We start from the raw sequence: 13,224 nt of genomic DNA, 5'->3' as shown, positions 1-13,224 counted from the left end.
CCTATGTAGTTTGTCCTTTCCCTAAGTGGATCCTTATCACAACAATGACGCATGTTTCCATGAATTTGTGGTATAGGTCGAGGAGTCCTCGATCATCTAGGGGCCGAGATGTAATAGGCCTGCATATATAAACTAGTCCCCCCACAGAGTTGAGACGTGTTAGTTCAGAGTTTTGTCGAGGTGTTTTCGACCAAATGAGGTTGAATTGTACTGGGCATATATGTAAACTAGCCCTCAAGACATGTTAGTTGACAGTTTTAACAAACTTGTAACTAAAAGTCAAGGTTTACGCGACCTCTTAATGTGCGCTAGCCCCTTAGGGTTGAGACATCTTAGATGCATTACAATCTTTGCAAGAAAAATTCCTTTATCTTGAGTTGTTGGATATAGTAGTCTCCAAACCTCGAAGAACGCGAAAGGATTGAAATGCCTTGAAAGGGTGTGACACGGGAATGGACCTGACCCAAAGTGATGTGGCATACTTTATTGGGAAATGTGATAGTCACTCTCCAGACCCTTGGATATGAGCAGACTAACGGTTGGGATATGAAAGGACAATAAGAGACCTCTTGTTCTTGCTCTGATAGTCGACGAAACTCTTAGCTAGTTGTCGCTTTGGTTTCCAGGTATGTGTTCATCTCCATCCTCCTCTAATTATAATTCACTGGTTGGTTGATAAAGAACTAGTTAATTGAATGTCTTGCTTCCTTTTAATGACTTTGTTATGGGGTGGTTTCGTATTTTAAATGTGACACTGACACAACTTTCTCAAAACGATTGGGCGGCCTTGCAAGCGTTTAGGATTCTTTGTAAGCTTTTAGGCTTAACACCATCTCCCCTTATGTTCTTACATCATTACAGTACTCACCCTAAAGACCTAGTTAATTGGTTATCTTTATTTGTGTAGTTGAAAACATGTCTTCTTACACCTTATACTTCCTTTTTCAAGAGTTTTAAAAACACATTTTTTAGGGTAATGATAAATCATTTTGGTCATTTTTTATTTCTTTGATGGCGAAAAGCCTAAGTTTCCTTTCTTTTTCACTATGATGATTGGCCGAGGACCATGATGACAACCAACGATTGTAAGGTTCTTAGCCTCTTGGATACCCTTCCTCGAAGACTTCCTACTTAATAGATGGTGGCCATATTGAATTTCTCTCTTCCATGGATTGGCATGCTTGGTATGTGTTCATCCTATGCTTTTATTGGGTCATGTATTAACCTAGCTCGCTTCTTTGATTCACCTTACTTGTTAGGTATATGGTTTGCAAGATTATCTTGTTTTAGGGATTCTTCAATGCATCTACTTATCTTTAATTTCCTTATAATTTGTTCTTTCACCTAGGTGGACTTATACCATAGTAGTGACAGACATGTCATTGACTTTGTGATGCAAGTTGAGGTGTCGTCAACCATTTGGGGACCAAGATGTACTAGGCTCGCATATGTACACTAGCCTCCCATAATCGAGACGTACTAGTTAAGAGTTTTGTTGAGATGTCTTTGACATCCTAGGACTGAGGTGTACTACTACTATGTATATATACATTAAACCGCGAAAGTTGAAACGTGTTTGTTGACAGTCTTGTTAAAGTGCTTTCAACCTCCCGAGACTTAAGTGTATTAGGCATATATGTATAGTACTTATAAATTTTAATGGAGAATTAAGTTTTGTTACAACATAAATTCATGTACAAATGCATACATGTTATAAGATAATGTATTTTAGTTTTACTTGGATTTATATTTTGACATAATATTAGGGTAGATAAATTAATATTGTGTTAGATTGATTTTAATAACAAATTTTGGTTTAGTTTGGTTTTTGTACATAATTAAATATAATAGTTTAATTTGAAAATGGTTTTAAGACATTTTTTTTATCTTGAACTTATTATATTGAATTATAATTGATTTATAAATAACATAATAATTAAAATGACTTACTTAATTTGTTTTAACTGTACTTATCTTTGTATATATAGATCAAAAGAGGTATAATTAGTTTAAGCACTGTTATTTGGATCAAAAGTACTTATTTTAGGTTTGCAACAAATTTCTCACAGAAGTAGCTCCTCATTATTTATACTTAAAAGTGATTTATTTAACTACATAGGACATTTGGTAGACAATAAATCTGTTTCATGTAATGGATAAATAATTTACCAAATACATTCACATAGATTTTTATACAATCTTTAAGAAAAGTCAAGTTATTGGAAATAAGAATCAATGTACCATTTATATATATATATATATATATATATATATATATATATATATATATATATATATATATATATATATATATATATATATATGAACACATATTGTCAATGTTTTGGTCAAATTTGAGCTTCTAGCTTAAGTGAGAAGAGTTAACGTTTGAACTTTTATTTGTTAACTCAAATGATAATATTTTGCACTTCAAATTTAAATTCTTTTTTGGATGTTTTTTAAAAGACATTCTAACGTTAATGTTTGAACTCTTATTTATTAACCAAATGATAATATTTTGCACTTTAAATTTAAACTCATTTTTTTTATGCTTTTTAAAAGACATTTCAATGTTCAAAAGAAATATAAAAAACAATTTAAAAATAATCAAATTATTCTAAATATATTTTTTTTACTCAAACCAATTATTATAGCAAGTTTAAAGCATCCATTTGGACTCAATGAAACATATATTAATTAATTTAGCTAGGTTATTTTTACTCTTCTAATCCATTGTCAAAATCAAAACCAATGCAACCATTGAAATCAATGAGTTAATCCAATTCAAATATACTACTCAAATTTCAGTATCCAATAACAAATATAAAATTAAAAAAAATCAACTATAACTTTAAATTACTCTTATTTTTCTTTGACTATTATACACTTTCCAAATAATGAATATAAAAAAATAGTAGATAACATAAAAAATTAAAAAATCTAGTGAAATATTTTCAAACAATTTCAAAATTTACTCAAAGAATAAACTAGTTTGGGAATTATTTCTCTCAACCAAGCTGACTAGAAAAGGGCTCAAAATTCAAAAAGTAGGAAATTAAAAGATATTAGAACAAATTCTATATTTATACTTTAATGAATTATGATAAAAAACAAATGTTTTAAAATACGTAAGTTAATATGTAATGTGGTAAGATTTCAAGAAGAAATAAAAAAATAAAGTCACATTCTTAATAACAAAAGACGTGGTTGAAGGCGAAAAAAAGATCAATAAATAAAAAGAGAGAAAAGAAGGTGGACCAGGCCTTTATAACTCACAACTCTTACCTACCAAAAATTTAAAAAAGCACTCTTTGCTTGTACATTAAATAATTTTTTTTTTTGAAATATTAAACTATTAATTTTTTTTAATTAATCAACAGCGGTGACTGATAGCAGTTTGAAAATAGTAAATATAAAATATAAAATAAAAAAAATGTAACTATCGTACATCTTAATCAATATCATTCATCAAAAATCATTTTCATCTCATTACTCGTACATCTTTTTAATGATATACACTCTTTTTATTTCTTATTTCTCATGTCCCTCAAAATCTATTTTAGTTTTTTTAATTAAATGCTCAATCTTTCTACCTTTAATTAAATACACATTTTGTACCCAATAATAGAAGTTCTCTTAAAAAATACGCATGGAAACTCACATAAATGTCTACATTTTTACAATAATAAAAACAATTTCTAGAAAAAAAAATTATTATAACATTAAAAATAAAATTGTATGAAAATTATTTACATACAAGGACGTGTATATTCTTTGTACATTAGTACGTATGAGTATGGGTTAGAATGACGTGGTGACAGATATACGATGGATTTTGTCGTGTAAACAGTGACAAGCAGCGTTGCCACGTCGGTTTTTCTTCTCCTTCGTTTCAGATTACGCTCACACGCGCAGTCTTTCCATAAATAAAACTGCATACTATATATATATATTGTCCATATTTCCAAACTTGCATTTTCTTTACCAATTTTGTCCTTATAGAAGAAAATTGAGGTTAAGATTAGAAGTTTAAGAAAAGAAGCATTAGCATGTCTTCTTTATCCTTGATTTGATTCAATGGATTTTTCATTATGCTGTTAAAGAGTATAAACCATTGGCGCTAGAGTATTCGTTCATGCACTTTCTTCTTTAGTATTAAATGGATTTAATATAGGTCAAGATTGAACAAGTAGTAGTAAGTGATAGGTTTCGTAATGTTTTCAAGGGTTGTTAAGCACTTAAAGAAAACCTTATTTTAACCAACCTAAAATATAAACAACCTTATAAATACAAAAGAAAATGTACCANCAAATGAATTTTATATTGCACTCAATTAAATTAATCTTTTCTGGTGTTCGGAATTATCAAGCAATCTAAGAACAGACAAACAGTATCCAGTCCTGTGACGCTGCTTGATGTACTCCTCAAAATTCTCATTGGTTCAATTGCCTCAAAACGCTACAAAGACAAAATCAATTATTTCTTATTAAATTTCATTATTTATGCCGTAAATATATTTTTTTTCATCTTGATTTTAGAACTTGTGTTTGTAAGAAAAAAAAAAAAAAAAAAAACTCAACGAGCTCCTTTTCTTTCTCTTTCTCTCTCTCTGCATACACTTTCTCTGTCCTCTGTGTTTTTTCTCTCTCTAGTTCATTCACAGGAACTTGCTTGCTCTTGCTCTCTTTTTTCAAAAAGCAAAATAATCAGGTTTCTTTCTGAAACTGCACTAACACGTATCTTTTTATCTTTCTCCACGCCTACATATTTCTCTCCTTGTCTTTTTCACTGCTTCTGTGTTTATCTGTTTCGCTTCTGCACAACACCGACCTCTCAACCTTCCCTTTAAGCCCCTCCTTGAATTTTGAGCCACCAAGCTTTTCCTTTTCCTTCCCATTTGGGTTACTTCCAGAACCTTTTCGATTTTCATCATAATGATTCTCTAGCCCCTCATATCAGTATCACCTTCACTCCTTCTTTTTCAACTCATTACCAAACCATGGATTCCAATTCCCGTTACCAACTTCAGCAACAACACCAGCCCAATTCCGGCTTACTTCGCTTTCGCTCTGCCCCCACTCAAGTTCTCGCCAACTTCAAACAACCCGAAGCTTCTTCCGTCAACGCCAACCCCTGGGAGGGTTCTGAACCACTTTTAAGATTCTTCAATTCCGGCGACACCCTCGATACGACATCCCCTACCTTACGAGAATTCGTAGATAACAAGGTTTCTAATGAGAATAAACAACCGAAGGAGTCAACAATATCGTCCTCCTCCTCATCATTATCACCTCTGACTCGCATGAATTCCCAGCAAGGTTATAGTACTTCTGTGTTACCCTCTCGGTACCCGAGGCATGACTCTACAGTAACTGTTTCTTCATCTATGATGGTGGGTTCTGTGGGAATGGATCAGGGCGGAAAAATCTTTAATCCCAATCTTCTCAGGCAGAGTAGCTTCCCTTCTGGCAATTTCTCTAACAGCATCTCCTTTCACAACGGTACTGTACTTGTTCTCTATTCAGTTTTTGTTTACTACTTTTTATGGCAGATTTTAGGCTGTCCGTACGTTTTGTTTAGCACCAAATGGAAATTGTTTATGCCGAATGAAATCAATCTGTTGAAGATGGTGGTGGTAGCTTATTCAACTGGAATTGCGTGTTCTGACTTTTGAAATTAGACAGCAAGGATATGATGAGTGGTTAGACATATAAGATTTATTTATGATTCCCAACGTAATAATTTGATTTGGGAAGACTTCTATAAACACTTAATGTCAACAAAGCGCTTATATAACTTTCTAAAGCTGTGGTTTTTGTACGGAACGAACAACATATGTCAATATTTGAACTTTAAGCTTGTCTTTTCATACTTTTTGTAGCAACTTCGGTTTGAGGACTTTAACTTTGGCATACACATTGACATGATCTTGTGAAAAGAAACTCTTAATTCTCAGAATATGGTTGGGAGTGTTCAAAATACCTTAAACCGCAAAACAACACATGTTAATGGTTGTTTTTCAACTTGAAGGGTTCCATATTGAGTTTGGAGAATGAATTCAATTTCGTAACATAATTATCTCCAAAAATATGCTTCCGTTTTGAAATTTGTCTAAAAACCTTTTTCTTTAGAACTTAATCATGTAAAAGTGAGATTTGGTTTGTTTTTACTTATGAACTTAATTTTAATCAAAATTTAACGTTACAAATTTTAATCTACACTTCCCATATATTCTTCCCTGTTCATTTTGCGTATCCAAAACTGGAGATATGCATTAAAAATTCTGAAAATACATTTCCAAATTTTATACGAAGATAAACCTAGCTGTTACTGAAGTAGTTTCAGTGTCATGTTGAAAACTGCAGGGTACGATGGTATGAAAGGTGTTGAAAACTTTGGTGGTGTTAATGGCATTGATGGTGAGCATAGAATATCTATGAACAGAATGAAGAATCACATTAGCTTCTCACCAAGGAGTCCTTCTTCTTTGGGAATTTTATCACCAACCTCTAAAATGGGCACGGAGGGTCTTAGGGTAACTAGCCCCGAGGATGGTAGACATGGAGGTAGCAATGGTGATGCTCGATATTACGGCCCTGGATTCCCTTATGCTTCTTGGAATGAGACGTCAAACGCCAAAAGACAACGAAATAGTAATGATGAATTACTTTCTGAAGCTCAGGTTTGTTTGGGATTTTCCATTTTCTTGTTGTATATATTGTTCCGAACTTTTTTCTGGTTCTTAATACAAATATGTTCTCATACACTCAGAACGGAGAGCTGGGAAATCAAGTTCATTCTCTTTCGTATCATTTGAGTTTGCCAAGAACGTCCTCGGAGATGTTTGCTATGGACAACTTGCTTCAGTTTAATGATTCTGTTCCTTGTAAAATCAGAGCAAAGAGAGGCTTTGCTACTCATCCTCGAAGCATTGCCGAAAGGGTAAGAGAGTATCATGTTATCTGTTAGTGCCAAAACTTGTTTTCACAAACATTTGGTATGGTGAAGTTCTATTCTATCGATTAAAATGAAATTCTGTTCCTTTGCGAAAACTATAATAAAAAATGATGATTGTGCGAAAAGATTATTCTAACAAGTACTTGTTCTCAGGTGAGAAGAACTAGGATCAGTGAACGAATAAGAAAATTGCAAGAGCTTGTTCCAAATATGGAGAAGGTCAGAAATAAAACAGAAGTTGATTTGCCCTTGCATTGTTTTGTGTTTGGAATGTTAACATTCTTGAGTTTTTGGCAGCAAACCAGCACAGCAGAGATGTTAGACTTGGCTGTAGACTACATAAAGAACCTTCAGAATCAATTCAAGGTGCTCAAAGGGAGAAGTTATTTGTTAGAACTCCCCATAGTCATAGCCATGCAACTAATGCTCTTTTCATGCATGCACTAACATTTTGAATGCTTTTCTGCAGAATCTGAGCGAAAGAAGGGCTAAATGCAAATGTACAAACATGCAGAAACCAGAAACAGATAAAATTGCTTGAGTTTCTTTTGTAAATTTGATGAAAGGAGCTATGCAAACATGGATGGTGGATATGACCCGGGTACTATATTTTGACGTGATGAGTCACACAGACAATAAATCAAATAGTTTAATTTTGTAATTTTTTATACAAAAAAATGTAATGAATTACTTTAATGTTATTCTTTTTTTGAATATATTTTTCTTTCAGTAGAAAATAGCAAAGTGATGCAGCTGTGACCTCACTCCACCTTTGGATCCTTGTAGAGATTCAAGATATGGTTAGAAAAATCTGATGCAAAAGGTTGACACTTACACTCAAAATAGCAAAACAGGTTGAAATGAACAGCTGAAAGATAAAGACAAAAGTAAAGTTAAAAGGATATCACTTTCTGAGAAGAAAATCATTTAAATTTGGACGTTTAGGGGTCTATTCCATGACAGGAGCAAATATTATTATTTGCATCAGGCCAAACTTGTTTGTATTGTAACAAGTCTTGTCGAACATAATATCCAAAATGAAACTCTTCAATACCTAGTGCAATTTGCTTCAATGGATGAGCTAAACTTGTTTGGACTGACAGGAATGTTAGTCTGTACAATATTTTTATGACAAATTTGATACAGAAAGCCTGAAACCTGTTAAAGTGTGTATGTAAAAAGAAGGCTCCAAAACGTTTGTTTTGTACGCACATTTGAACTTTCCTATGAGGAGGTTTAGATAAAGACGTTTAAGTTGTCAAAAAATTTAAGATAATAATATTTTAACACCATTTTCACCTGTCAAGATGTGATTGGACGATTTTAAATTAAAAAAAGTTAAGGTAATTGTATATTTGGAAGAGAAAAACTAAAGTTTTTTTTAATTTGAAATCTTCCAGACGTGTGCAGTGTAAAATGATGTAAAAAAAAATGGTGTTAAAAATATCATTTTCCAAAAATTTATCTCCTTAAGTATTCTTAAAAACTTATTTTCTTCTCATATAACTAAAATTATCCCAAAATTGGTGGCTTAATACACTTACAAAATGCTTTTAATTCTTTAGGGATAGGTTTACGTCATCTAATTTTATATTATCACTTAAACTCAACTACTAATCTACTGTGTCCGAAAAAAATTCCCAATTCTTCTTAAATCAATACTTTTATCATTAAAAAAAACAAAAAAATAAATGCAAGAGAAAGTCCAAACAAATTTAAACTATAAAGAACCATTTATTCAAAATTTAATAAAAATTAGTCCAGTTGACGTTTAAAAATCATAAGATTTCTTTTATCAGAAAAATAAAGTATCATTAATTATATCTTAAGTAATCTTAAAATTATGTATTGAGGACAATTGTAAGGAAGCTTTGACTTCTTGTTGACCTCATCATGTTATTTTCATTAACTGTGTTATTTTTATTCAAAAAAACTATACTATATATATTATTTGCATATATACTAAACTAGTTTAAGGTGTTCGGTATTCAAGACAGTGAAGATTGGTAATAAATAATTTGGCTACCTAAAAACACACTTCATTGTTATATTTTAGAAAGGATTTGATAAAATGATAATATTTTAAAGCAGGTTTAAATCAGAATCCTTTTATACAATATATATACACGTATTTTGGTTATTCCTTTCATTCATATGATCATTTTTTAAAATTTGAAATTAAATAATTTAGATTATTATTGGTTTCTCAGTTATTAAATGGTTGATTTTGGATTCTGACATTTTAAAATTGATGTAATGGAAATCATTTCATCCAGTTGCGATAAAACGACGTTGACTTATTGTTTTCTCGACAATATGAAAAATTACTTCTAGTCATCATATAGGACCCATTCGCTGGAAAATTTAAGCATTATTGATTGAAAAGGCAACATTGCATTAGTTTTAAAAATTAAAAGATGAGATCGAAAAATTTAATAGTTGAAAGACCAAAATGATCTAATTAAATAAATTGACAGATCAAATTAATAATATAGTCAATTTAAACCTTTGAAAGAATACAAATGTTTTTTTCTTTTTCAAATGGGGATATATCATTTAATAGTAGCTAGTAATCGTAAATAATATGCTTAAATGAGTTTAAATTTTCCATAAAAAACTTCTTTCATAAGCCTAATTTGCAAATAAACTAACTTCATAGCAACTACAACTATTATGTAAATATCACATGTTAGTTGATAAAAAAATTGCTTATCACACATGAATTGATTCCATTCCGTTTTGGCGGCTATTTATTTTATGCTTGCTTTCGATTTTTATTTTAATATAGATTTTGGATGCATACGTAAATTACGTATCATGTACCTGGAATTATTATTTTAATGAAATGAGGGTTAGGTTCAGATAAAAAGACTTGACTTTAATTTTTATCATATTACTGATAAAAAAAATTATCTGCAACTTAATCTCTAGATGTTATTCACTTACTATTTTTCCAAAAACAAAATATAGAACTATATTTTTATTTAATTGAATTACATTAATATAAGAAATTGGATTATATTAATTTTACGAAAAAACAATGCGATAATATGAAATATTATATGGAAAGTTTATTAGCCTGATGTATAATGTTAATATGATGATATTTATAGGTTAAATTTACATTCTTGAGAGGAATTTGTTTCTATGTGCATAATTAATGAAATTGAATAATCATTCACCTAATTACTACTATTGCTAAAGGACTTTATCATAAGAAATCCCAAATATATAACATCTAAGTAAAGATTAACTAATTAATACAATTATTTAAAGATGTTTATAATATGTTTGGGATTTTAGTTTTTGTAATAGATATTACCTTACTAAGACCAAATTTGCTGTGACAAGATCCAACTCATCACCCCTGATATTCATCCAAGAAAATAGGAAATAAACCTAACACTATTCTGAATATAAAAACTTCAATTACTTGAATTGTTTTAAAGGTAAAAAGATAGTTCGTAATCATCATGAATGAATTAAACATTAAGAATTGTAAATTAACATAATAGGGAATTTAATAAAGAACTAAAGAGTGGCTTATTAAAAACATAATCATTCCTCTCAAAGTTACAAATCAAGCAAGTGAAATTTAATTGCGTGCTTTTATTGAATCCTGCCAGTAACATTGGTATATTTGAAAATTTTCATTCTTGATTCAAAAAGTTTATAGGAATTTTTTTCGTAATCAATATAATTCACCACTTCAAACAGTAATTAATTGGTAAATAAATTGTTTGATTAATCATCTCGTTAATAGGTTTTGTTAAGGGATGTTTTATTATTATAGAGTGAAAAAAAAATCCCAAATATAAAAGTCTAATTAAATATTAATTAATTAATATAATAATTTAAAAATATTTGTAAAACAGTTATGATTATATTCTTTGTTGCAATATGATATTGGATAGTTATTCATCGAAAATAAATATTATTTTAAATATACTTATGATCGTAGTACACATTTTCAAAAAATCATGATTTATTCCATACTCAAAGCTGCAAAAACACATCAAATAAAATAAAGTCATTTATTGAAAAGATGTGTAGCTAATATTTATGTAGAACAATGATAGTACATTATTTTATTGATATTAAGATAATATTAGTCGTTAGCAAATAGTTTTATTAATTACTCGTAAAACAACGACTCGATCAGTGTAAAAATACAATATAGTTTAAATGAACTATGTTTGAATTTATTTATTTTCATTAGAATAGATAGATGGTTTATTTCATAAGTATATAATGTTTTAATCTTAATAATTGAAAGGGCGAAAACGCTTAAGGCCCAATAAAAAAGCCCAAGATTTGAAATAACGAATATTGGAAGTGAAATTGAATCTATGTTGGTCCCGCGCATAGCGGGATTTGAAATTCAAAATGAGCCGTTTCATTTTTTTGGGAGAGAGGAGATAGATAGAATCCAGGAATTGAATTTGATTGAGATTCAGAGTTTTGGGGAGATATAAGTGCGCCTTTTTTCAATTTCAAAATTTGCCAATTCGGTCTTCTCCCAAACCCTTGTTCTTCTCTTCTTATTTCCTCTCGCCCAACCCTACCTCCTCCTCCCAACACCACCACGGCACCACTCTCTCCCTCCGTCTCCCTTCAGCCATGCCCCAATCACGTGACCGTCGTTTAACCTCCGTCGACCTCGCTGCCGCCTTCGCTCGCAACCGCGCATTCTTCATCTACAACGACCCGCCGCCGCACCGAACTCCTCCAAGAACTCTGCCCCGGGGACGCGCCCGTGCTTTTCTCGGCTCCGAGAACACTCCTCCATCCGCGCGACGCGCAAGGGGGCGCGTTTCTTCACGTTCTCTGCTACCCGCTTGGTACCCCCGAACACCACTGCGTGACATCACTGCCGTCGCTAGGGTAAGTGTAAATTAAATCACCGTCGGTTTCGGTTCTTTGTTTGAATCTTTTTGCTAAATGTTTTATTTATGCATTGTTGTTTAGGCTATAGAGAGAAGGAGAGCTAGGTTAGGGGAAGTCGAAGGCCAGCGAACTGAAAGCATTGTTTCTACGGCTGACCAAGTAGTTCTAGAACCTTCGGAGACTGCTTCTGCCTCCGCTGCCTCTTCCTCGAAATCTCCGAAGTCTGTCGGAGTTAAGCTTCGAACACCTCTGGGCTGCAAAGTGCCCAAGATCTACCTGGACATTTCTGAATTACCCGAAGGGGAATCGGAAACCCTTACACCGCAGAAGAAGCTTTTGAACAACATTGACCAAGTTCAGGAGGCCGTGCTTGAAGAATTGAAGAAGCTGAAACGAACTCCCAGTGCGAAGAAAGCAGAGAGGGAAAAAAGGGTGCGCACTTTGATGTCCATGAGGTGAATTTTCAATTTTATGCAGTTTTGATTCCGATTGTGACAGGATTTGGATTATACAGAGGCTGAACAAGGGTATTAGAGTCATTTTACTACATTGGGTTGGTTGGCGCAACAGTGGTTTCTGTTTGCTCAGATTGGATCTTCTTCTCGAAGGTGCAAGAAGGATATTCTTTATAGTTTTGATCTAACTTCTTGGTTAGAAATTAGAAGTTGTTTTTAGCAGTGTTGATAAATAGCATGCCCCCTTGTTCTTTCCATCATTCTTTGATGGTATTGGGTCGGTGTTGTAGGTGTAGTTGTAAGTCCCAGTCTCTGTACATATTTCCCATATCTTCTGATTTGGAAGTTTCACCATTGTACCATTGGTTAAACTGTTCAGGAAGTCTATTGATTCTTTTTTGGCTTCGATTTCTTCCCTTTGCCATCAATTTTCTTCCATCAAGTTTACCCATTTTGCTCGATTCAGAAACTGAAATCTGTTTCGCCATTTTCGCAAATGGCTTTGTTAAATTTAAAATATTTGCAACATGAGTTTCGAGTATAACGTCTAACTGATCCGTTATTAGGTAACGGATGAAATTGAGTAAAGAGGGGGGAAAATAACAAAAATGTTTTGTTTTTAACAGTATTCTAGTAGTTTTTTTTAATGTATTTGGACTTTATAATTAAGCTAGTGTAAAATATAATTTGAGTTTTAAATCAGTTAAAATTTGAGGTAAATTTTGTTTGTGATTGAATTCAAAATGAAATTACAGAAACTTAATGGTCGATTGAAGATAAAAAGTTAAGTTTATGGAATCGAAAGCAATGGAAGGTTTACATGGCGGTGAAGCAACGGCGAGAACCGCATTTGGTTCTCGTTTTAAGGACCCTGAAATTTTATCCTTTTCTGAACTGTCTTTAGTATAACTGTTTTCAAAACCGT

The 13,224-nt window shown here is 32.0% G+C and overlaps 2 protein-coding genes across 4 annotated transcripts; both read left to right on the top strand.

Moving 5' to 3' along the window:
- Positions 1–4,620: 4,620 nt before the first annotated feature.
- Positions 4,621–8,030, top strand: LOC106757249 (transcription factor bHLH130). Of its 3 annotated transcripts, none has more exons than XR_001375504.2 (7): positions 4,621–5,501; positions 6,366–6,682; positions 6,772–6,942; positions 7,111–7,176; positions 7,255–7,323; positions 7,427–7,558; positions 7,691–8,030. XR_001375504.2 is itself a non-coding variant. In XM_014639877.2 (6 exons), exons 1-6 carry the CDS (start codon positions 5,000–5,002, stop codon positions 7,496–7,498), a joined length of 1,197 nt encoding a protein of 398 aa, XP_014495363.1. In that variant the 5' UTR covers positions 4,622–4,999; the 3' UTR covers positions 7,499–7,673. The 3 variants fall into 3 exon arrangements, 1 of the variants encoding a protein (XP_014495363.1); XR_001375503.2 differs by having other exon boundaries at positions 7,688–8,030; XM_014639877.2 differs by lacking the exon at positions 7,691–8,030 and having other exon boundaries at positions 4,622–5,501; positions 7,427–7,673.
- Positions 8,031–11,358: 3,328 nt separating this feature from the next.
- On the top strand, positions 11,359–12,709 carry LOC106757318 (protein POLYCHOME). The gene is made up of 2 exons (XM_014639959.2): positions 11,359–11,841; positions 11,926–12,709. The coding sequence occupies exons 1-2, from the start codon at positions 11,578–11,580 to the stop codon at positions 12,301–12,303; spliced, it is 642 nt and encodes a 213-aa protein (XP_014495445.1). The 5' UTR covers positions 11,359–11,577; the 3' UTR covers positions 12,304–12,709.
- Positions 12,710–13,224: the final 515 nt, after the last annotated feature.

Source organism: Vigna radiata, chromosome 3 (assembly GCF_000741045.1).
Source record: "Vigna radiata var. radiata cultivar VC1973A chromosome 3, Vradiata_ver6, whole genome shotgun sequence".
NCBI lineage: Eukaryota > Viridiplantae > Streptophyta > Magnoliopsida > Fabales > Fabaceae > Vigna > Vigna radiata.
Note: the sequence above shows the minus strand (reverse complement) of the source record. Positions and strands in the feature narration are given on the sequence as shown.

Excerpts from the sequence above, each read along its gene's own strand:
- LOC106757249 (XM_014639877.2), top strand. The coding sequence starts at position 5,000 with ATGGATTCCAATTCCCGTTACCAACTTCAGCAACAACACCAGCCCAAT. Across the intron at positions 5,502-6,365 it reads CAGCATCTCCTTTCACAACG|GGTACGATGGTATGAAAGGT; the intron begins GTACTGTACTTG and ends TGAAAACTGCAG. Across the intron at positions 7,324-7,426 it reads ACCTTCAGAATCAATTCAAG|AATCTGAGCGAAAGAAGGGC; the intron begins GTGCTCAAAGGG and ends GCTTTTCTGCAG.
- LOC106757318 (XM_014639959.2), top strand. The coding sequence starts at position 11,578 with ATGCCCCAATCACGTGACCGTCGTTTAACCTCCGTCGACCTCGCTGCC. Across the intron at positions 11,842-11,925 it reads ACATCACTGCCGTCGCTAGG|GCTATAGAGAGAAGGAGAGC; the intron begins GTAAGTGTAAAT and ends ATTGTTGTTTAG.